The sequence below is a fragment of the Emys orbicularis genome, chromosome 2, assembly GCF_028017835.1.
Source record: "Emys orbicularis isolate rEmyOrb1 chromosome 2, rEmyOrb1.hap1, whole genome shotgun sequence".
In the NCBI taxonomy this organism is placed as follows: domain Eukaryota; kingdom Metazoa; phylum Chordata; order Testudines; family Emydidae; genus Emys; species Emys orbicularis.
This window is the reverse complement of record NC_088684.1, coordinates 137591170-137614516: the sequence shown is the minus strand read 5'-3', so window position 1 is coordinate 137614516 and position 23347 is coordinate 137591170. Positions and strand designations below refer to the sequence as shown.

At 43.0% G+C, this 23347-nt stretch overlaps 1 protein-coding gene across 1 annotated transcript in view; it reads left to right on the top strand.

Annotated features, from left to right (window-relative positions):
- Nucleotides 1-23347, top strand: part of EBF2 (EBF transcription factor 2) — a 162705-nt gene that overhangs the window by 8624 nt on the left and 130734 nt on the right. The window contains exon 6 of the mRNA XM_065398351.1: nt 2593-2661. Coding sequence (XP_065254423.1) covers nt 2593-2661 — 69 coding nt within the window. The remainder of the gene's footprint in view (nt 1-2592; nt 2662-23347) is intronic.

Below are 23347 nucleotides of genomic sequence, written 5' to 3'. Positions count from 1 at the left end.
TAGAGGTGTATTTGCAAAGTGCTTGGACATCTTCAGGTCAAAGGCATATTTTTAGTAATATATAATGCTTCAAAGCTCATAAATGTGATAAGAAAGTATGCAAAATAAATCTAACAATGAGATGGGTTTATACCAGGAAGCAGGTATGTTGCATCCCAAATCTGCGTAATTTAATCTAAACAACTCTACAATGTGCTGACAAGCTTTCTTGGAAACGTGTGACAAAGAGATTTGGTGTAGGTACTATTGCTTTACTCTGTTTGTGTGTTATTGTGACGTTATAATCTGATGTGTCTGTATGAGTTATATGACCATAGGATACCTTTTGAGTATTATTGCAAAGAAAGGAACTGGTTTTTGTTTGTTACAATAAAAAAAAAAAAAAAAGGCACACCAGAGTAAAACTCTTTTAAAAACGGAGCTAGTTTTTTTTGTTTGATAGTGGCAAAGAGTATACTGCATTAAAAATGAACAAGAGATTTGCTCCTGATTTCATTTCCAACTGGTCATAATATATGCTGCTTTAAAATAGAAGTCAACCCTCTACTCTTCTAAATGAGGGTTTTCTGTTTATTTTTTCTTTAGAATAGAAAATCTGAAATCTTTGATTTTTATTACCCAAGTATGAAACTTTGTCTAAATGGCCAACGGGCAGTGAAACTTACACAAGGTGCCCTCAAAAACAAGTTAGAAATGGGAGTGAAGGGAGGAGAGAGAATGTCTCAGCCATTGTAAATTATTATAGCTTCACTGAAGTCAATGGAGCTATGACAGTTTACACCAAATAAGTACCTCCCCCAGAGATTCTCATATATCTAGTGAATCCTTTATTTTTGAAGGAATGGACTCAATGGATAACTGTGGGATTGAGGCAAAGGAATACAAAAAGTGTCAAAATCGTTCACGTTAGAACTGCTAATGAAAGAGATCTGCTTGTTGCATCCCACCTTGCTGGGCCGTGTAAACTCACAAAGGGAAAGCCAGGCAGTTCCTGTCATGCTACAGCTTGCCGATCAAATGCATGTACTTAAAATGCTTAATAGCTGTGAGGTGGGAAGTTTTACGTCCCTGTTTATATTTTAAGCATTGTATATCTGAGTATTATTGACTTCAAAAGAGTTAATCCTTCATATTCTATTGCCTTGGACTCATTCATGCATTTTTATCTGTTTTTCCTCTGGTCAGAGCAATTCCCTGCGGAAAGCAGCTGAATTCAGGCTAACTAGGAATTTTGAAAATGCGTTCAGCCCCCTCAAAACCACTGCACATAAAACTGAACAGACTGGGCCAAATTCAGCTCTCGGTTACATTAGCGTAAATCCAAATAACTTCACGAAAAGGCAATGGGACTAGCTGCTTGGATTTATGCTGGCGTAACTGAAGCTGATCCACTGGCAGTTGGGGCAGAAGGGAATTTTGATACAGTGTGCTTAAATGTTAAGCCGTTTTGCTGATTAAATGTTGTTTCCCGCTGCTAACATCCTGGTTATGTCAAATGGAACTGTTTGATTTACCATAGCATCAGGATTCTCTTAACACGTCTAATGGGCTTGCACACTGTTGCTATGAGCTGTTTTTATAATGTAGAGATAGCAAGCCCTCCTCCCACCCCCCAATGTATGTGTCAAGCTACCACATCCTTAGCTGGCATAAATCGGTCTAGCTCCATTGAAATCGGTGGAGCTGCACTGGGGTATGCCAGATAAGGATCATGCCCTTTGGTTTTCAAACAGAATGGGCATGTACAAAGGTCCTGATCTGGTGCCGAGTGCCCCGTCTACATTGACGGCAATGAGAGTTGAGTGTTCCGTTACCTCTCAGACTTGGGCAGCAGCGCTCTCGCAGGATATATGTGCATGCCTGTATATACGTACACAAGCTTACATGCACACACATAGCATGCATGTGTGTGTATCTTTTAAATAAAGTCCCTATGCTGCATTTTAATCATTGTATCCCTTTGGGGCAGGGACCTTGTTATCTTGCATATGCTTGTAAAGCCCTAGACATACCCATGGGAGAGAGAACTTGTATGTTGGGTCCAAATTATATTGCATGTTCATCAGAGAGAGGCTGATGCGTACAATTTCTATGCCATCACATTGCTGACCACACTGTATAAACTTTTTATATTACATTCCCATTTATAAATAGGGTTAACAGATGTGGAATAAATGGTCAATCAATTATTACAGAGTCCAACAAGTTGGTAGGTTGCTTATAACCATGGCTTGTCATCAGCTATGACACCTTCTACTGGTGGGCTTTTAACCGTCTAGAACACATGCTGTTCATGTCTGTTACATGCTTACAACATCTGTTAAACATTTATAAATGGAGCCTTAATATAAAGTGTGACCATATTGCTTTCCCTTTTGGCTGAGATTTTCAAAGGAGACTAAGGGGAGCCGAGTGTCTAAACCCTGTTGACATTAGATGGGAGTTGGGCACCTCCCGGAGACCCCTTTGAAAATCCCAGTTAGAATTTTCTGGATATCACTTAAACGTCCACAATGCCTGTAGTTCAGAGTTCATTGCTTTGCCGTTAATACTCACAGAAATCCTCTCATTTTGGTTTCCTCCCTTCTCCAGCCGGTGCTGTGAAAAGAAAAGTTGTGGCAATAGAAACGAGACTCCCTCGGATCCTGTGATCATCGACAGGTAGGAAATAAAGCTCTCTCTTCCACACTATCCAACAAACCAAACCAAACCAAACTGCTGGGGTTGCTTGGAGACAGCCATGGGTCTGTCTCTCTCCTGTGCTTTGATGTCTATGCTGTACAATCCTAAAGGGCTAGCCTAAGAGCTGGTTATTTTCAGAAAGGCTGTGGGCTTCCTTTGGTGGAATTTTTTTATTTTAATGCGGTCCTACATCTACCAATTTAAATTTGACCAAGTATTCTGTGCATGGTAAGTCTCTGAATACTGTCTATTCACCTGGGATGGGATCCAGTTGGATCACTGGAATAGATACAGTTTCAAGTAACCTGGCAGCTTCATTAAAATTCCTTAACAAAATAATGATGTTGCAGTTGTGGCTTTTTTTGGGAAACACATGATCCAGGTTTTAAATGCATGGTTTTGGGCTTACCATACGTCTTATGCAGAACATCAATTTCACATATTTCTTGGCCTTCTGTTTCTGAGGGGGGAAGTGTGTGTGTGTGTATTCAGTGACAATGTAAGGAGGCAAATTCGAAACTGATAGAAAAGGAATTTTTTTTTCTTTGCACTGCCTGCAATTAGCCTGTGGAATTCATTGACACAAGATATTGAGGCTAAGAGCTTAGCAGGATATAAAAGGGGATAACAAGAGTATGCAGCATTCTTTTAATACATACTAAAAAATACTCAACTGAGCGCTTTGCGTAGAGAGATCTTAAGACTTCATGCTTCAAGGCAAATGCTTCTGTCATCAAGGGTCAGGAGGAAACTTTTCCTTGGGACAGGTTATTCTCTAGCTACCTATTGCAGGGTTTCTTCTTCTGTGGTACTGGCCATAACTGGAGATAGAATACTGGAGTAGATGGACTATGAGTCCAATTTCTTTGTTCCTCTGTTATGCCTATAACATTAGTAGGATATCTACATAGCATCTACATTTATACTTGGAATTAAGAATGGTCAAGTTAGTTTGAATAAGTATCTATAATTCCCTTTCTTCAAATTGTTACTAGACAATTTGATCCTAATCCTTTATGGAGACTGAATTTTTTTAGCTGTTTTTTTTTCTTTGCTTTTATCTTTGCACCTTCAGATTGTGGCTGAGACCAAAGATGGAAATGCCAAAGAACCCCAGTATTCTGGCTAGAAAAAGAAGTGCTGGACAGATCATATTGAGCTTGTCTGCACATTTTCTAGCCCATATTTGGCTGACTTGAGGTCTGGTTTGAGTCTTATCCAACCTCAAGTCTGAACTTCTTGAAGTTTTCCCATTGCAGCTGGGGAGACGACATGGTGCACTGGCGGAGGAGTCAGAAGATCTAGGTCCTACTCCTGGTTCTGCCTCAGACTCTCTGTTTGATCTTGGGCAAGTTACTTTCCTTCTCCGTGCCTCAGTTTCCCCATCTGTAAAACAGGAATTATGCTGTTTTAAGTGATTTGAGATCTGTGAATGTAAAATGCTATGGAAGGGAAACTATAATCTTATATCAGAGGGGTAGCCGTGTTAGTCTGAATCTGTAAAAAGCAACAGAGGGTCCTGTGGCACCTTTAAGACTAACAGAAGTATTGGGAGCATAAGCTTTCGTGGGTAAGAACCTCACTTCTTCAGATGCAAGAGTGCTAGGAGCAACTAGCCCAGAGTCTATTCCTATTCTGATGCAGGTTGTGCTCTCCCCATCTGACAACATATTAATCTGATCATGCACTCAGATTCAGCCAAGAGGCTGAATTCTTGGCCCAGATTTTCAGCTGGCACGAATCAGTGCAGCTCCATTGGAATTACGCCAGTTTATGCCCGCTGAGGATCTGGCCCCCTTGTGTTTGATCAGAGATCTTACAACCCATCCTTTGAGCTGAAGAATGCACCTTTCACCCCTTTAATTATTTTTTGCCTTTTGCCTGCACTCGTAGCCTGGCCTGTTGTAAATTCCACCCTTGTGGTGCTGTGCAGTGACAACTCGGTGACTTTTGTGGCTGAATCGTGGGCATCTTGTGTTTATAGTTAAAGAGGGGGAAATAGTTCAGTGGGAAAAATAACATCAGGCAGCCCTGAACAAAGTCCAAAAATCCTCATGCTGAAAAAACCCATTGCTGCTGTAACCTTTGCTCCGGGGACTCGATTTAGATCCTAAGGACCTCGTAGTTATTTACTTCTCAATCTTGGAAACTGATGTTTTTCTATATGAATTGGAGCATGAATGTTGCCTCGCTTGCATTCGCCAGCCAGCCATCTCCCTGGGTAACTATCTGTAAGTTACCTAATATGGTCCACACCTCTCCAAATGAATGCTGATGCAGAATCCCCCTAAAGACTCATTCCAGCCTTACCAGTGGAAATCACTTACTCAGCAAAACACTGAAGAGTTGTTGCGGTTTTAGGAGCAGGCAGGTGTGCAGAGCTGTTATTGACAGGAAGATTCTTCCCCCCAGTGCTTCCCCTAATGCATAGCTTTACGTGTTTGCTCTTCAGCACATGGATAATGTTGTCAGCAGGATGTTGGTTGGGTGAGTCTCACTTGGGTTGTGCTCTCCCAGTGGTGAAAAGTTTTCTCGCTCTCGGTTGTTGCTGTGTCATTCAGGATTTGATCCGACTGTACAGTGTCCATTTCCTGGTGTCTGGAATATTGTGTACAGGGGGAGTTTTTGGAATAAAATCAGTAAATTTCCCCTCTGAGTTCCCCCACCCCTCGCGGTGGGCCAGATTCTGATCTCACGCACCCTGGTCCCAATTTGAAGACGCTTCCTTGACTTGAATGGAAACACAACAGATTTACACTGGCGTAACTGAGATCACAATCTGACCTATAGCTATCATTAATGCAAACTATATACTGTACTTATAATGAGGAATCTTGCTACCCTAAATCCTGCTATTGCAGCCTTCCGTATGCAAAATGGGTCAGATCTCCAACTAGTGTAAACAGACCTAGCGCCACTAGTTTCAGTATATTCATATTTCAGCATGTTCATGCTTTAATTCTATACCCCAACCCAGTCCAGAATAGTTCCCGAATGGGTGTAGCCTCCATTGGATCCTCCCTCTTGGTTTATTTTTTAAGTTATCATCTAGGATCTTGGTAGCGTTATGGACTCTGCAAAATTATCATGTTCCGCCAAAGCCAAGTTGGAGTCTTTCCTGTGGCTGAAATGGCACTTAATGCTGTTGCAATGTATGGCAGCTTCTGGAATGTAGGGTGTTGCCTCCGAGACTAAGATTTTCTCATATGCGGAAGGAAATGCAGGATGACAGTAAAACAGTGCAGGAATTCTTGAGGCAGATCTTTGGGAAATTATAAAGCCTTCCTCTTGCCAATGAAACTTCGCTAGTGGCAGCGGTGGCTTGTGTGGTCTGTATCCTAGATATCACTGAGTCTGGTTATTTTTCAGAGCCTGAAGTGTAACTGAAAAGGAAAACTGGTCTTGTAGGTGAAGCATTGGGCTGGGACTCAGGAGATCTGGGTTCTATCCATTGCTCTGCCAAGGACTCCCTGTGTGACCTGAGGAAAGTCACTTAGGTCCCCATCTACAGAATAGAGATGCTAATGCTTTCTTTCTCCCATCCTCTCTCTGCCTTGTCTATTTAGATGTTGGGACTGTCCCTTACTACGTGTACTGTTTAGTACAGCGCCTCGCACAATGAGGCCCTGATCTCACTTGTGTCCTCTAGGTGTACTGAACTACAAATGTTACCTGTGCTTACACAGGGGTGCTTTTTGTGGACTATAGAGCAGTTTGAGTCCACTACTGGCTTTGAGTTACTAGAACTTGGAGTTACCAGGCAGCGGAGAGATCCTGGGTTTAGTTCCCATTGTTGAAGTGGGGATTGTTCTGGAAAGAGCCTAATGCACATTTGGGCTCAGTATGGAAGCACTGATAATCCTGGGGATAAAAGAGAGGAACAGAATTTGAGTGAGCTGTGGGGTGAGTTGGGGGATATTATCTTGGTTTAGAGATGTTCTGAACTGCTGCAAAAGACTGAGGGCTAGATGATCCTTACCTGAGGCCAGTGGAGCGATGCCGGTTTATAGCAGCTGAGTATCTAGCACTATAATTTCAGTAGGTAGTGCACCACAGAATTGGTCAGATATTTAGCCATTTGCCGGGCTAGTAAAAAAAACCCAAACCACCAGCACTTGTTAGCATCTCTGCAGAGGAGCCAAAGAAACTGAATTACATGCTTTCACCCTAGGGGGTCATCCCTTCTCAGCAGAGATGGGGGAAGTGGGGATGCAGTTTGCCCTGCTGCTACTCATGACATCGCTGCTGTCTGGCTAACCGGAGGGCTGAAGTCTCCAGGGCTGTCTGGCACATTTCACAACCACTGAAAGTCACTTCAGGCAAGACAGTCGCTGCCAGATACAACTATTATGAATGTGCCACTGCAGTGTCCGTGTAGCGTGTTGAAGGGCTGGGTTTGATATGCCAACGTAGGAGAGGGGTTGTGTTGCACCATGTCTTGCTGCAACCCAAGTGACAGCTGTGATTTATACATGCGTTTTTTAGATTGCACACTCCTATTGCTCACTGGCTCGAAATATCTGGAGGCTTCCCTTCGAATTTCTGTTTTTCTGCTTTTAATGCTGTTGGTGGTTTTTCCTGCCATCTGAAGCAGAAATGGATGAGGACACGATATGTTCTAATGATTAGAATGCAGCAGTGGGGGATGGAAGACCTGAATGTTCCCAGTTATGCTACACAGTTGCTGTGTAATCTTAGTCAAGTCACTTAACTGTCCGTGCCTCAGTTTCACTTTTGTGTAAAATGGTGGTAATGGCCCATCTTTGTGAAGTGCTTTGAGATCTTGGCATATAAATTCTATTTTTTTTCATACATCTCTTCTAGCAGCAATTCTCAATACTTGGTTGCTCTGGAGTTGTTCTATTTGGGCCGCTTTTAATTCTATTCATTTCCCCGCTCCTTGTGAAGCTGCCAGGGTGACGTAAATGACTCTCTGAAGCTACTGCTGCTATGGAGAGAAGTTATGAGAGTAAAGGGACCATGGCTCTCTGCTGCTCCCCGCAGTCCCCCTCCAGCTATCCCCCTCACCCCTCCGAAGCCTGCAGTGATCTCTGCACTTGTCCTAGGCAGTCAAAGTTCTTTGTTTGCTGCTAAACCCAGCACTCCTGCAAAGAGCTGCTGTTGTGCCATCTGTCTCTTTATGAATTTTTTAGTAGATTGGATGTTTGCGAGAAATCAGTAAGTTAGAATGCACTAGCCCAGCCATTTGACAAGTGGTTTCTTAGTCCCTTTAATAAAATAAAAAAATAAAATAAAAAAAAAGAACAACAACAAAATCAAGCCCAAGTTTTTTGGAACACTCCGGATTCCAAAATGGTAATCTTCCAAGTGAATACCGGCAGAACAGTCACGTAGATGGCGAGCAGAGCAAACTGGCTGCTGGTTTCAGCGTCTCACTTAATCAGTTTGTATGTGGCTAGACAACAGATTTGTCAGGGAGCTGAGTCAAAAGGAGCATAAGAATGTCCTTGAATGCATATGCCAGAAAAAAGGGAAGGATGGTCCAGTGGTTAGGGTGCAAGCCTGAGACTCGGGAGACCCAGATTCAATTCCCTGCTCCACCACTGATTTCCTGTGAGCCGCTCTGTGCCTCACTTCCCCATCTGTACAATGGGGATAATAGCACTGCCCTCCCTCACAGGGGTGGTTGTGAAGATGATAAATACAGTAAGGAGTCTGAGGTGCTTGGATACTATAGGAATAGGAGCCAAGACTGCCGGAAACTCCCTAGAAGTGGGGGAGCCACTGGTGCCTGAACCCTGGCCCCCCTCACCCCTGCCTTCCCCCGAGGTCCCGTCCCTGCCATGCCTCTTCTTCCAAGGCTCTGCCCCTCCCTGAGACTCCGCCCCTCCCTCCATTGCTTGCCCTTAAGGCAGGTAAAAAGTGGAAGGGCATAACCCTCACACTTTTAAAAGTGATGGTGCTATGCTCCCTGGTCCCGCCCTGTTTCGGTGCCCCCGAGAGGAGCCATATAAGTACCTAGATAGAAGAAGAAAGGGAAGGTAGATGCACTCTCAACATGATGCTGTCCTGTAGTAATGATTTTTGGGTGGGATGGAGTAAGAGGTAGGAAAGAGGAGCAGGAGGGGGGAGATGGATCCAGGATTATTTCTGGAGGTGGTGTCAGCAAAATACAATGGGTTAGAGCTTCAGCTGGTGCAAATTCACATAACTCCATTGAGGTTGGCCAGGGGAGGTTATGGCCCCAGAATTCCAGGCTGGCCAAGGCTGTATGCCTGTGCTAAACTTTATTTCTTCTTAAAAGTTTCCCATCAGTGCTGACAACTGCTACCACTGGTGGGAAATCTTAAGAAAATAAGTCTAATGAGAACAAGTCCCAAAGGACTTTAGCAACTGTGCGATCTGATAAGATCCAATGATGCTGTAGCACAATTTGGACAGCCAGCATGGATGGAGTCCAACCTGGTTAGACTCTCTATGCTCTAACCCAGATAAAGAGCATTGCTGCCTGGTTAACCCCATGTTAGGTTCCTGATTGGCCAGCTCAAAGTTCTGACCAGTGAGTGAAATCCTGGCCTCACTGAAGTCAGTGGGAGTTTTACCATTGACTTAAATGGGCAGGAGAGGATTTCTCCTAGTCTAAGCACCAAGGCCAGTGTAAACATCAAGTAAAGGGATCAAATGGCCTGAGAGCAGCTAATAATATGGGATCTAAACGAGACAAAAGGGAAGGGCTAAAGGAGACAACAGTTTGAGTAGCCATTAGAACCAGTGAGTTTAGAGAGGAGGGAATGGAAGAAGCATATGATGAAGCTAGTTATGTGGCACAGCTGGTTTCCCACCAGGATGCACGCATTTGGGTGTGTAACGCACTTGGGAAGTGTGATGTGCATTCCCCTCTGTGATTGATCCTCCCAGGGCCAGTGGTGTGCTATGACTCCCAGCATATGGAGAGTCAAACCGTAGAGATCCGTGCTTTGCTGCTGATGGGTCCCAGGTTCAAATTCTGCTAGCTGACCCTGCGGGCATGTTGTTACATGAGCACATTTGACCTGGACGCAGTTCTCATAGGGAAACCGTGCAGAACGCTCTTGGGGTCTGTTGGTTTCATGACTCTCACTGAAACCCAGAGGGGTTCAATTCCCTCCTACCCCCATGCACACACAAACTGAAATTGGAATGGAGTTTCCCATGAGCCAAAATTCTGTGTGTATGGGAGAGAAGGGTGGCTGTTGTTTTTTGCCTAGTGGGTTTAATAATTCAGACATACAGTTCTGGGTGTGTAGAGAACAGATGGGCCGGTAATCAAACCTACACGGTTTCTGGCTGTGCTTTGCCAAAACGAGGGCCCAACTCATTGGCCCCACCCACACTGGAGGGGTGGGAGGTCAACAGTGGTGGAGTGTGGAGAGCCATGTTAGACGCTCGCCCAGGGTCTGACATGGCTACCCTAGTGTACGCTTCCTCTGCAAATACCTGACCCTAAATGCTTCCCTGTTCCTTGGCACCTTTCCACCCTCCTACATTATCCTCTGTCTATACCTTGTTTTATGGACTTGTGCCCTCTTCTCCCACAATTTTGTTCTTCATGACAGTCTCTTGATTCCCTTTGACACCTTTTTGTTCCTCTATAATCCCTCCTTTGGTCGTAGCATGCTTTCAACACCCGTTGTTCCTGGTGGGCTCCCTTATAATTCCCATCCTCTCTATGCCCCCAATTCCTGCCTCTGTAGGCTGTTTGTTTCATTCCCCTTGTATGTCATTCCTGAAGGCCTCCCCTCTGATAAGTGGGGGTCTGTTTCCTCCCTTTCTCTTATTCAGTGCCCGATCCAAAGTCCACTGGTTTCCAGAAGACTCTCATTGATAGACTTTGACTCAATCTCTCATTCCATATGTGATATTTATATTGGCACTGAGTACTGCAGTATATGAGTGCCTCAGAATCTGTAAAGTATTTATCCTCTACATTCCTGTGAGGCAGATAAGTGCTATTCTCCCAAATCTACAGATGGGAAACTGAGGAACAAAGACATTAAGGCCCAGATCCTGAAAAGTAATTAGGCTGCTGACTTCCATTAGTTTCAGGCTCTGGGCCTAAGTGACTTGTCCAAGGTCACACTGGACATCTGTGGCAGAGCATGGAATTAAACTCTGGTCTCACGAGTTCCAGGCTAGTGCTCTCACTACTGGCCCATCCTTCCCCTCTCATATGTAACTAACATTTCCATTTATGTTTGCAGTGCTGCTGTAGCCATGTTGATCTCAGGATATTAGAGAGACAAAGTGAGGGAGGTAATATTTTTTTGCTGGACCAATCTCCGGGGTGAAAGAGACAAGGTTTCCCGCTTACTCAAATCTCTAGCAGTGTAAGCTAGGTTATCTTCTTCAGATGCAAACTGATGTAAGAGTTTATCTCTTTCACCAACAAAAGCCAGTCCAATAAAAGAGAATACCTCACTTACCTCGTCTCTCTAATTTCCATTATGTCTTTCTCTTATTTCCTTTGTAACTCTAACGTGTTTCTCTCTTCCAAACCCCACTTCTTTTCCAACCTCTGTTAATTTCCCTCCCAGTTAAAGAACCCGGTGCTTATTTCTCTGTGGGCGTTCCATTTATAACTCCATGTTTGGTGGTTTTTACTTCAAGTGGAGTCCATTGAGCTTGTAAATTGTATTGGATCAGTGAGCCTATAATGAGGCTTCTAAGTCCAAACAGTGCAAGTCTGCTGGGATTTTATTGTTCATAAAGCTTCTTCCCTGGGGAGTGATAGAGTCATTAGGTGTGTGCTGTGTTTAATATTTGGTCATGACAGGAAGCAATAATTTTCATTCTTTACTGTGGCTCCTGAGTAGTTTTTAAGTAGTTGGCTTATTTGAGTCACAGGGACTGTGAACCAATTAGGCAAAAAAGGGCTGCTGTTCTCAGTATGAATTTGTATTTCTCCTACAAATGCTATTAAATAAACGTGGCGACTTATTGCCACATTGTGGCTTTTAATCACAGTTTTGCCCCTCTCGTGAACTCCTTAGGTCTGTAGCACCCGACGGGAGGTGGCAAAAAGCTGTTATCACCAGACAATGGTACTACTTTTACAGGAGGGATTGGATATTTATGCCTTCAGAACAACGACAATTTGCGCTGCTGTCTGTGCATTGTTAGCCTCGTCACTTACAAGCCCGATCCTGCCCTTGTTGAAATTGACTTCAGTGGGAGCAGGAGCAGGCTTATGTTTATGTATTTTTCCACCTAGAAGTTGGTGGTAAATAATTTGGGCCAAGGTTTTTCAAAAGTGATGAAGGATTTTGCAAGCCAAAAATTAGGGAATCCACTTGAGACATCTTAAATGGGCCTAATTTTCAGAGAGCAGATACTTAGCACTAGAACTGGTTGAAATATTTTTGTTGAAATGTGAGAGGGATTTTTTGATTTTTTTGGGGGGGAGAGGGATGAAAAGCTTTCATTTGGGGTAAAATTTTCTGGTTTTCACCTGAAAAACCAGATGTCAAGAACCATAATATATTCAGTTTTTTTTCCCCATTTTTGGTCAAAAACTATTTCATGGGAATTTGGGGGAAGCATTTCTTTCTCAAAATTTCCTGTGATCATTTATAATTTTTCAACCAGGTCTACGCAGCATTTTCTGAAAACCAGGCCCTCTTTAAGGTGTCTCAAACTGGGCCTCAAAAATCACTGGATCTTGACCTGTAGTTATTTTCCAAAGATCCATGCCCTCTCCTGGTTCCTGAATGCCAGTGGTAGCTACAGAAAGAACCAAACTATTAATTAAAAAAAAATAAAATCTTCTGAGCTATAGGTGTTTTTTTTTTTTTTTTTTTAATTTAAATGTGTGTTTCAGGTGGTGTGTGGGGTGAAACTCTCTCTCTCAATTTTCTTCCCAGTAGCAGCCTGACACAACCAGCATGAAGAGGACAAATTTCACTCTAGCTTCTTTGGCTTTCTGGTAGAAAGTTTTCTTTTGACACCGGGAAGTGGTAACTTAAGTCATATATAAACACTCTCTCCATTCTTGTATTGCACACAGGGATGCAAAGTCGGGGCAGCAGAGAACAGGGTGGCGGAGGGTAGGGGTGACAATGCAAACCGAGACCTGCTGCTGTCAATGCGGTTCCATTGCCGCTGTGCATAAGAAATTATTCACAGGAAAGCAAATCCAGCCTAGAGAGAGGTTACATAAGGTGCAGCTTCCTAGCAGTCAGTTGGCGGAACTCCAAGGTGTGTGGAGTTTTTTGTTTTGAGACAGATCCTTCTCCTTTGGGGAAGGGGGGGGGTTGACTGTGGTGGGGTGCCTGGCGAGATACTTTTTTTCAGCTGATCAAGGGCACCCTCCCTTCGATTGCTGCTTTTCAACTGTTTTTCCAAGTTTCTCACTGTTCTCTCTATTCAGGTTTCTGTAGCTGACTGAAGATGCATGATGCCAGTATTCTTACGCCATGCATACCCTAGGGTCTGATTCAAAGCCTATTGAAGTTGGTGGAAAGACACAATGAAAAATACTTTAATGGGCTTTTGGATCAAGCTCCTAATAGGGAGCAGGAATCAATAAACATGTGCAGCAGCATCCCAACAAACCACTTTTCTTATGTGGGCAAGGAGGGAGTTGTGAATAGAAAGGATAGGGAGTCTGGGGTAAGGGAGTACATAAAGCCAGGGCCACTGTTTTGAGCTATTGTGATCACAAATAGCTTTTGGTCTTCCATTAGCCTTGTCTTCAAAAGGGAATTTAATTATGTTTAAACACAATTTTTAACCACCAGGAGGACAGTGTTGTCTAATAGATACACCACTGGGAGTCAGGAGACCTGGGTTCTATTCTTGGCTCTGTCTTGCTCTGCTGTGTGACCTAGAGCAAGTCACCTCCCCTCTCTGTGTCCCCACATCCCCACCCACCCTTTGTCTGCCTTGTTTATTTAAACTAGAAGATCTTTGAGGTAGGGGCTGTCTGCCAAGCACAATGGGACCCCGGTCTCAGTTGGCGCCTCTAGGCCCGGCTGTAATACAAATGATGATGATGATTGACAATGCTGACCATGACCGGTTGGAGTAGACAAGGACAAGTTGTGTTCAGCGTCTTGCCCGCTAGTGAAGGGGCAACCCAGCTCCTCTCGGTGTTTAACTACACCTCGCTGAGCTGTTGCTGAATGTGACTCGTGCTTGCTTAGCATCTTGTTGGCTAACCTGAACTTTAGTGTGCAAGCCTGAGTGTCATCAAATTTCCTCATGAAGATGAGGCCCATGGGCTGAGCTGGAGCAGGTGACCCATGGAAGCTCTGCAGTTCCCGCCATGGAGTTCATCAGAACCTCATAGGGCCTGGAGAGCTTAGTGACTGAAATGACTCCAACTCAGCAGCCTATGGAAGGTTGAGCCCTGTTCCCCCCAGCTCAGTTTTTGGCATGAAGGCAGCGAGCTCTGTGCTGCAATAAATAAGATTTTTCTTCTCTTAAAAAAAAAAAAAAAAAAAATCTCATTGGAAATCTGGATCCCCAGCAAAATAAAACCAATGTTGTCAATTACCATAAATCCTTTCAGAGTCCAGGCTCTGCCACCTGGTGGGAGGTTTCTCCTTTGACAACTTTTTCCCTTTTGTTATTGATTCTCCCCTCAAAGAACTGGCCCACTTAATCCACAGGATGCGCCAACAGTACTGTCTGCCTCTTTCACTTTCCACTGTTACTGCTGACTGCAACCACGGAGCTGTATTTTCAGACTGGTGGTAGGTGTTTGCTTGGTCCCTATTAGTCTGTTCGCTTTCTCCAGGGGAAAGTTTTCCACCAGCGTATTCTCCCTCTGGATCCTTGTCTAGATCTTTGGTGCTCTGTGCAAGAGGCTTGTAGAAGAAAGGAAAGGAATAATTGTCTTGCTCTTATGGTTCCGTACCCAAGAGCTGCATTGCAAAAACACAACTGTGCAAAATGTGTTTGCATTAACCACCCATCCACACCTGGTTGCACACTTTTTCAAAATGCTAACCTTGGAGGAACATCATTAAGTGTTTTTAAAGAGGGGGCATAATGAGGGTAATTATAATGGAGTTTGAAGGAGTTGGAAGTCAATACAATGTGAGTACGTCACCAGCCTATCTTGTATAAAGAAATTGGACTTGCTGCAGTGTGTGTTGGTGCCAGATACAAACTGGATTTAATTATTTTTAAAGGGCCACAATTGTGCACTCAAATCACTTTTATCAATGTAGTATCTATCTAGGCCCTGATTCAGCAAAGCACTTATGCACCTGCTTAATTTCCACTGACTTCAATGGAACATAAGCATGTGGTTAAATGCTTTGCTGAAGGTGTGTCCTAGAGAGGAAAGGATGGTCTTGTGGCTAAGGCAGTTGAACTGGGATTCATGAGGCCTGGGCTCAACTCCCGCCTTTAGCACAAACTTTGTGTTATTTCAGGCAGGTCCTTTAATCACTCTCTTCCTTAGTTTCACCATCTCTAAAATAGGGATAACAACACTTCCTTTCTCCCACTGTCTGTCTATCTTGTCTATTTAGAATGTAAACTCTTCAGGGCAGGAACTTTTTCTTGAAAAATGCATGTACAACACCTAATATGCTGAGGTCCCAATTATAGCTTGGGGCCTCCTCCAGATCCTAGTGTAATATAAATAAATCCCAGAGAGATGTTTTAGACTAATAAACTTTAAGATTAAGAAAAATGTTTTAATTTTTTTAATTGAGTTGCTACAGGGCATTTTGTTTGGGTTTAGCAGACATTCCCCTGCAGAGAATGTGCACCAAAATGAAAGACCAGAGATGCAGATGAATAGACAGGTAGGTTTATTTTCACTAGTCACACAGAAGTGCAAAAAGTAAGCAGACAGCACATTGGAGACAGAAATTATTTTTGGTTTGGTAAAAGTTCCTTGTTGTAGGCTTCAGTGGGAACCCACCTAAATATATCAGGATATAGAACCTGCAGTATGGCCAAACCCAAGTGATGAATTATCATGAGTCAAGACCCAAAAAATTATGAGATTGTATAAATCTGGGGTTCTTTTTTGTTGCCTTTTTGTTTAGGGTTCACGTTTTTCAAGCTTGTCTCCATAACTAAGAGGCCTAGAAACATTTTTTTTTTAAACATGAAAGCTAAAATTCTCATGCATTCACATGATACCAGGAGGTGGGGCTTTGAGAAAAACATCAAACATCATGGGAGTTGGCAATGCTGAATGTGTCTTGATTTTTAGTGTGTGAAATAATAATAATACTTAGCTCTTACAAAGGTCTACATAAATATAAATCTAGAAATGCTACATAGTATCTTCAAGCAAGCTGTACAAGGTTGGCCCCTTAGTTGCAATTTACCAAGTGCATTAGAAAACCCAACAGCTTTGTTTCTAAACTAGGTCATCAGGTTAATTCTCTTAATATTTTTTCATACAAATGTTTCCCCTTAAAAACATTAGCAACGGGTCCCACCCTGCAAACTACTCCATAAATGCAGACACTGTTGACTTCAGCGTGTTCTGTGAGGGTCTAAGGGTCTACCCAGGTTAGGGTTAAAGGGCCTGATTCTGCAGGCTCCCTGAGTGCCTTCTCCAAGGATCCTGAGTGCCTTCTGCAACTGGCTTAGGCCCTGATTGAGGAAAGCCCTCCCCATGTTCTTTAAATCCATTCAGATTCAGGAAAGCACGGAACTCAATAGTACTTAAGCTCAAGCTGTCTTGAATAGGGCTGGTTTAATGAATTATGGCCTTTAATAGAACCTGTGTGTGTGTGTGTGTGTGTGTGTGTGTGTGTAGCACCTTGAGGATTGTATTCTCAAATTGTAGGGCTGTATCTGCTCCAGTGTAGAACAGCATTCCGCTTGATGTCGACCAAATATCTGACCAGGGTAATGCCTGAGAAAGCTGCTGAAAAATGTTGTGTTTGGTCAGTCAAAATCCTTCAATTAAAAAGAAGGGTGGAAAAATATATAATGTTGAGTCAGTGTCACTTATGGACAGTGAGCCTCATAAGATCCATTGGGACATTCTTGTTAAAGGGGAGGGGAAAAAAGCCCTTTATCTTAAGCATTTCCCAGCATTCCTTCAAGACATCTGGTTCTCTCATTTTCTATCTTGACTTCTGTGCCTTCAAAAATATCACTGTCAGTTTTTTACTATTTAGCCAAGCAACACAAGCAGACTGGTGGTCCTGCATGATAACTTGTCTAAAACATGGTTGTCTTTCAGAAGCAGTGACCTTAACCATTTCAGTGGCGGGGGGTTTTGACGTTGTTTCTCTGTGGTCCTGTCGCCATCCACCCGCTTTGGTTTTATAAGCCAAAATTGAAGCCTTCTTCAGATAAATTAAGATAATGTGTTGCACTTAACACTGCAGCATTTCTATACTCACATGTTGGATGGTATTTCAGTTCAGTGGGGTATCTCCACTTGACAGAAACAAAACCAAGCAATAACAAACTGCCCGGAGAATAGCTCTTATGGGTGCAAAAGAGGAGATCCTGAGGCAGTGCCAGGGGCATATCCTAAGCTGGTTTAAACTATCATAGCTCTATTGGAGTGATGACCATTTATACCAGCTGAGGATCTGCCCCTTAGACTTGAACACAACGTGGGCACCTGGGATGTTCAGTTTGGGGGTGTACAAAACAGCGAGGTATTGATTGGTTAACAGAATTTTTTACTATTTACTTTTCAAAATCTACTTACTCTGAAAAATGTGTTCCAAAAATATCATAGGTGGAGCTGGTAGCACCACCTCTTATTAAGCACCCAATACTTCCCATTATAGAACTTTATTTTCAGTTTCTTTTAACTTTGCCAGACTTTAACCATTTGAACATTTCCATGCTGGGTATCTGCCTCAGGCTGAATTCTTTTTGGAAAATATCAGCCAAAACCATTTCTACCATTGCCGAGTATGAGGCTAGGGAAAAAGATGTTGTTTTGCTTGTGTCAAAAAAAAAAAAAAAAATCGGGAGACCTTTTCTTTGTAAAGCTCCAGAGCCCCTATGCTTTGGAACAGGGACTTCAAATTTGGCAGGGGAGTGGCCTCAGGTCAAGGATGTGCCTTTTGCCGTCCCTGTGAAAATCTGTCCTAACTTGGCAGGGGATGGGAGCGAGGCAGAGCAGATGAGGAACAGGAGGGAAAGAACTGGGTTTGGCTGGGCATGGAGACTGAGAGCAACAGGCACTGAATGAGGCAGGGGTTCTGTGAAGAAAAAATGTGACCGTGTAGTTAAAGACTGTATCATAATGCATATCCACAAGGGGGCTGAATTCAGGTTGCACAGGCAAAGATATAGTGTGTGTATAACTATCTATATAGATAAGTGTGTGTGTGTGTGTGTGTGTGTGTGTGAATATATATATGGAGAGAGAGAGAGAGTGTATGCGTAGTGTATGTGCAGGTGTGTGTGTATATAATATATATATATTCCATTCATCCACTATATATGTAGCATGTTAAAAGAATATTTCTATTTCACCTAGTTTAATGCTACATCCATTTTTTCAGGACACTGCAGATGCACCTCGCCTATTAGCACTGGGGCTGAACAGAGAGGTTAAACCGAAAGTCATTGGAGAGACTAGCTGGTTAAGCGCTGACCTTTCCCCTCTGAAAGACAGAGATCTGAACTTGAGAAATTAACTTTGCCTGCCTGTGCCCCTGCTGCTTCTAACCCATATTGCAAACATTAAATATAAGCTTGCAGAATGGAGTATGACTGGCAGTCACCTCCCCCAGTAGAGGAGGCCCCAAGGTGGAAGGAGTACAGATAATGAATGGCTGTCTTTATCCCGGGAGAGGGATAGTTGCATTACAGTTCCCACTCTATTCTGCCGTCACCCACGCTGCACCAGACCCCCTGGATACAAAAGGAGCCTCAGTTTTCAGTGTCATAAATCTAAGTTCTCAGACTTTTTTTTGCCAAGAACTATCTAAAATACTTCATCTTTCCCTGAAATAGAATCTGTTCCCTCTTGAGTTATTTGTAGTGTAATTTCCCATGTGAGCATGTAGACTGACCCTGGAGCCATGTGCTTAAGGCATCTTCCCATTCTCCGGTGTGCTGGACCCGATGAGTGTCTTTCTCATGACTTGGCATTTATTTTTGTGCCATAGCAAAAGTCTTCTTTTCAAGAGGAAATGTCTTCTAATGGACAGAGCAGTGGAATGGGAGCTGGGCCTCTCATATTCAGGTTCTGGCACTGATCTGCTACATCCTCTTGGGCAAATTGCTTAGCCTCTCTGAGTGGGATTTTGAAGAGTACTGAAGTGACGTGGGAGCCCAAGTCCTATTGAAAGTCATGGACTCGCTATGCTTTAGTTTGACATCTGTAAAATGGGCATAATACTCAACAGCTTCATTGGTGGGGGTTGAAAAGTACTATGAGATCCTCTTCTGGAAAGTGCCATCAAAGCGGTAAAATATAGCTTTGCAGTGTTCATGTGCCACAAATAATTAGAACCCAATTCCCATTTAAACAAAAGCTGTATTGGTCTGATAGCATAAAAGGGCCTTAAAGACCCCTTTAAATGAGAATCAGCCCCTTAATCTTTACTTACATTCTTTCTCCTTATTCTTTGTCTATTTAGATTGTCAGGTGTTTGAGGCATGGACTGTCTCTTACTGGGTGTCTGTACAGTGCTTATCATAATGGGGCCACAGTCTATGTTGCAGTCTCTATGTGCTACAGTGATGCAAATACTAATTTTAAATAGCAACTATTAATTGCCACCACCTGTAGAGAATTACACATTCATTAACTGAACTGGATGGAAGAACTCGTCCTTATTCTTTTCTTTGTGTTTGCATCAAAGCTTAGCTGTGGTATATAAACCTATTCCTAGAACAGGCTGAATAACCAGTTAAATATTCCATGAGAATTTTGAATTTTTTTTTACCAGTTTCTCAGAATGTTGATGAAATTTTTCAGTTGTCCAAAAAAAATTAGACCAGCTTTATCACTTCTTGAAACTCCTGTTTAAAAAAAAAAAAAAAAAAATCCAACAAAAGCTTTCATTTAATTTTTTTTTTTTTGGGGGGGAGGGAAGGTTCTAGCAAAAGTAGAATTTCTGATTTAAAAAAAAAAATCATAAACTCAAGATTAGGAAAATTTTAACCAGCTTTAGTGGTTCCTAAAGATGAATCTAGTCACATAGCTAAGGAGATTGTACCATTATCACAAATAATACTTGCTGCTAATGAGACACAGAACCTTGTGCCTTTTAGTCACTAGCTCTAATCCAGTGGTGTTGGTTCTAATCCAGTGGGAACGGAAATATATGATGACTTTTTGGGGTGTGTCTACACTGCATCTGGGAGTGAGCCCTTCCAGCCCAGGTCGACAGGCTTGTGCTAGCGGGGCTTGCCCTAGCTTGCCAAAAATAGATGTTGTTTTGACATTGCAGCTGGAGCCCTTTCCCCCAGGCTTGCTCCCAGATGCTGTGTAGACATACCCATAGGGGTCTATGTGAAAGATCAGATTTTTTTTTTTAAGTTATGATTTGTCTTGCACTAGTGCCTGGGAGACTCGGTCATGGACCAGAACCACTGTGCGAGGCGCTGTATGAATACAGAATCCTAGAGATGCCTACACCAGGTTTTAGTCCATTATTGTTTTGGACTGATGTCCACATCACAAAATGACCACCACGAAGGGCACTAATTGGGCACCTTTGCTTGCCAGCTGACAAAAACTGAACAGGCAGCTATGGAGGCTGAGCTATCTTTCCCAACCTTCTCTGGATTCCTCTAGAACAAGGCTGAGATACATTGGGGAGGCTGCTGCTAGCTTTCCTGTAACTGTTCAGTGGATAAACGGACAACTTCGGTCAGCAGGCTGGTCCATGTGCAACCTTCTACCAGCGTTACATTAATCTCTCCTTATCCCAGTGCTGCAAATGTAGTAGGTTTCGAAGTTCTCTCTCTCTCTCAATCTTTCTTTCTTTCTTTCTTTCTTTCTTTCTTTCTTTCTTTCTTTCTTTCTTTCTTTCTCTCTCTCTCTCTCTCTCTCTCTCTCTCTCTCTCTCTCTCTCTCTCTCTCATTAAAGCCGTGTTTTCTCCTGGAGTTCACTATTGTTTTCTTAGCCGACCCATCACAAAGCAGAGGTCACATCAACATGACCTTTCGCTGGTACACAGAGGCTGCTAAATAATTCACGTGGCCAACTTGATTTCGGGGTCCACATTTGTTTTTTCCACTCTCCTAATCAGGATGCTCATTTAATTCTATTGCAGCACCTGTTCAGCAATTAACACCCTACAATTTGCATCTTACCCTGACATTTGCTATCTTTCCAATTAGTTTTTATATCAGTATAATTAGGTAGGGTTATTACAGTGCATCAAGCAGGGTCGAGGATATTCCCAAGCCTTTAAGCTCTTTCCCAGATTTGTTTAGGGAAGCCACTAAGGGTAAATGGTTGATTAGGATCACTGTTTTTCTTCTTCATTCAGATCAGGCGAAAACTGTTTCCCCATGTGGCTCATGAAAGATCAGGGAAATATGTCAGTCTATAAGAACTGATATTATGTAGTTCGTGACTTTTTGGTGAATTTACAGAGGATTATAAATAAGGGCTGTGCTATGCCCTACTCCTTCTGTCTTTAGTGAGGAACCATGTGTGTGAGCTTTATATTAAGATGGGCAAATTTTTTATGGTGCCTTCAGTTTTAAAGATAAATCTCGGCGGTAACTTATGTACAACAGCACCAAAATGGAACCATTAGGACAGGGGTCTCGAGGGACAATACTTGTTTATATCAATAGAAATGATCTGACTAGTAATATCTTTAAATTTAAATTTCATTGAGCGAACGTCTCCTGTCTGAGGAGACTGGATGGATTTAGGTTATTAGTTTTTTTGAGTCAGGGACTGCTCTGTACACTCAGTGCCCAGCACAATGGAGCCCCGGTCCTGACGTGGCCCCTAGATGATACTGTAGCAAAAATAATAAAGGATAATGCATCTCGCTGGTAGCATTGAGCTTTCTGTCTATGCACCGATCTCCTCCTGACATCAGTGAGACTTCTGTGCATGTAGGGGAAGTGGGACAATGAGAGGTGAGATTTCTGTAGTATGGATCAGAGAGGGGACATTCACTGTGATCTTACACCCTCCCGCTCTGCATGGTGCCTTTTTCTTTCTTCTGTATGAAATGTGACTGTGAGCAGGCAGGCGGCTGACTCTTACGCTTAGCTTGAAATTATATCCCCCTCCCACTTCCTCCATCATATTTCTTAATACTCTAGGTGCATCCATAGGGGTATGCTATTGGGAGGGGATATTGCTTATGACAAGATTGTGGTATAGGAACCAATATGATGCACGTCAAGCTGGGTGGAAAGGAGAGGTGTATAAAACCAAATTCATCTGCCTGGTGTGTGTTCCGATCCGAATATGGTTGTTACAACAAGTACACCTGTGGCATTCCTTGATGCTTTCCTGCAACACAGTCCACAGACTGGAAGAGCTGGAGAGAAGCACTGATAGAGCCAATATAAATACCCATATCATATAATCGGTGTGGTCTGAATTAAGAGCAGTCAGTAGGACTAATTCAATTCTTTGTCCAAGCCAATCCCTCCTCTCATGCCCCTCTAGTGGTTTGGTGTATATAATGCATTTACTCCTGCTCTATTGCTTAGCATTAGCTAACATCGTGAATGGACTTCACCTCTCTCCACTTTGTCTTTTGATCTCATGTGGGCAGTGTGGATGGGTGAACAGGTTTAGAAAACTAAGGGAACCCAGCTGAATCTCTGACAAAGTATTCCTGGACGCTCCCCATGCCCCATCAGAGGTTCATTTGGGGCACCTATTATCCTGAAAAAATCCACAGTGGATTTTCAGCCATATCTGATGAGGCCCCGTGCTGCTCTCTTCAAACTCAAGCAGGCACTGGGGCTTCTTCAGGGTCAGAGGCGCGCTGTGTGTTCTGGGGCCCTACTGGTCTGAGACTTGAAGACAGCAGCTGTCATGGGCCCAACAAAAGTCAAATCTGCTGAGGGTCCCCCCCCATGATGAAATATAAAGAAAGTTAAGGGGCATGGCTGGGGTGGAGATGCTTTGGGAAGTGGGCTGAGAAGCAGGAATTGGGAAGGGAGCATGTAATGAAAAAGAAATACGGGGGCTGAGTGGCTAATGGGAGTTATGAGGTCAAGAGTAAGGGAAGGGGGACTAATTATCTGGTTGGATTAGGAGAAAGGGTGATCAGGGAAGGAAAATATGATACCATCCAAGCTTGATAAGCTTCAGGGAAGCATCCAATGTCTCCTTTCCAGGATGGGCCTGAACCAACTCTCTCAGCATTTTCCTGTCATTGTTTGCCCTTAAGGCTATACGCTCTAATGGTATAAATCAGCATAGATCCTGATCCTTCATGATTTCAGTATTCTTTTGTATAGATCTCCCTCTTGGGTCAATTCTGGTCTTTGGTTTGTTATCCATCAGAGGGTTTTAAAGGGCTGTTCAAAAATTTTCCATAGAACTTTTTTCAACAGAAAATTGGGTTTTTGACATGAAAATGCTTTCCTTGGGATGCTTTTTCTTGGGGGGTGGGGGGAAACGACGATTAAAATCTGCACAATAAAACATTAATTCAAACGGTAAAATATTTTATTTTTCAGCTGAAAATCTTTCATTTTTTTCAATATAAAGATGATGTTCTAAATATTACATTCTAAAGAGACAAGACGGACAGGGTGAGAGGGGAAACTGAGGCA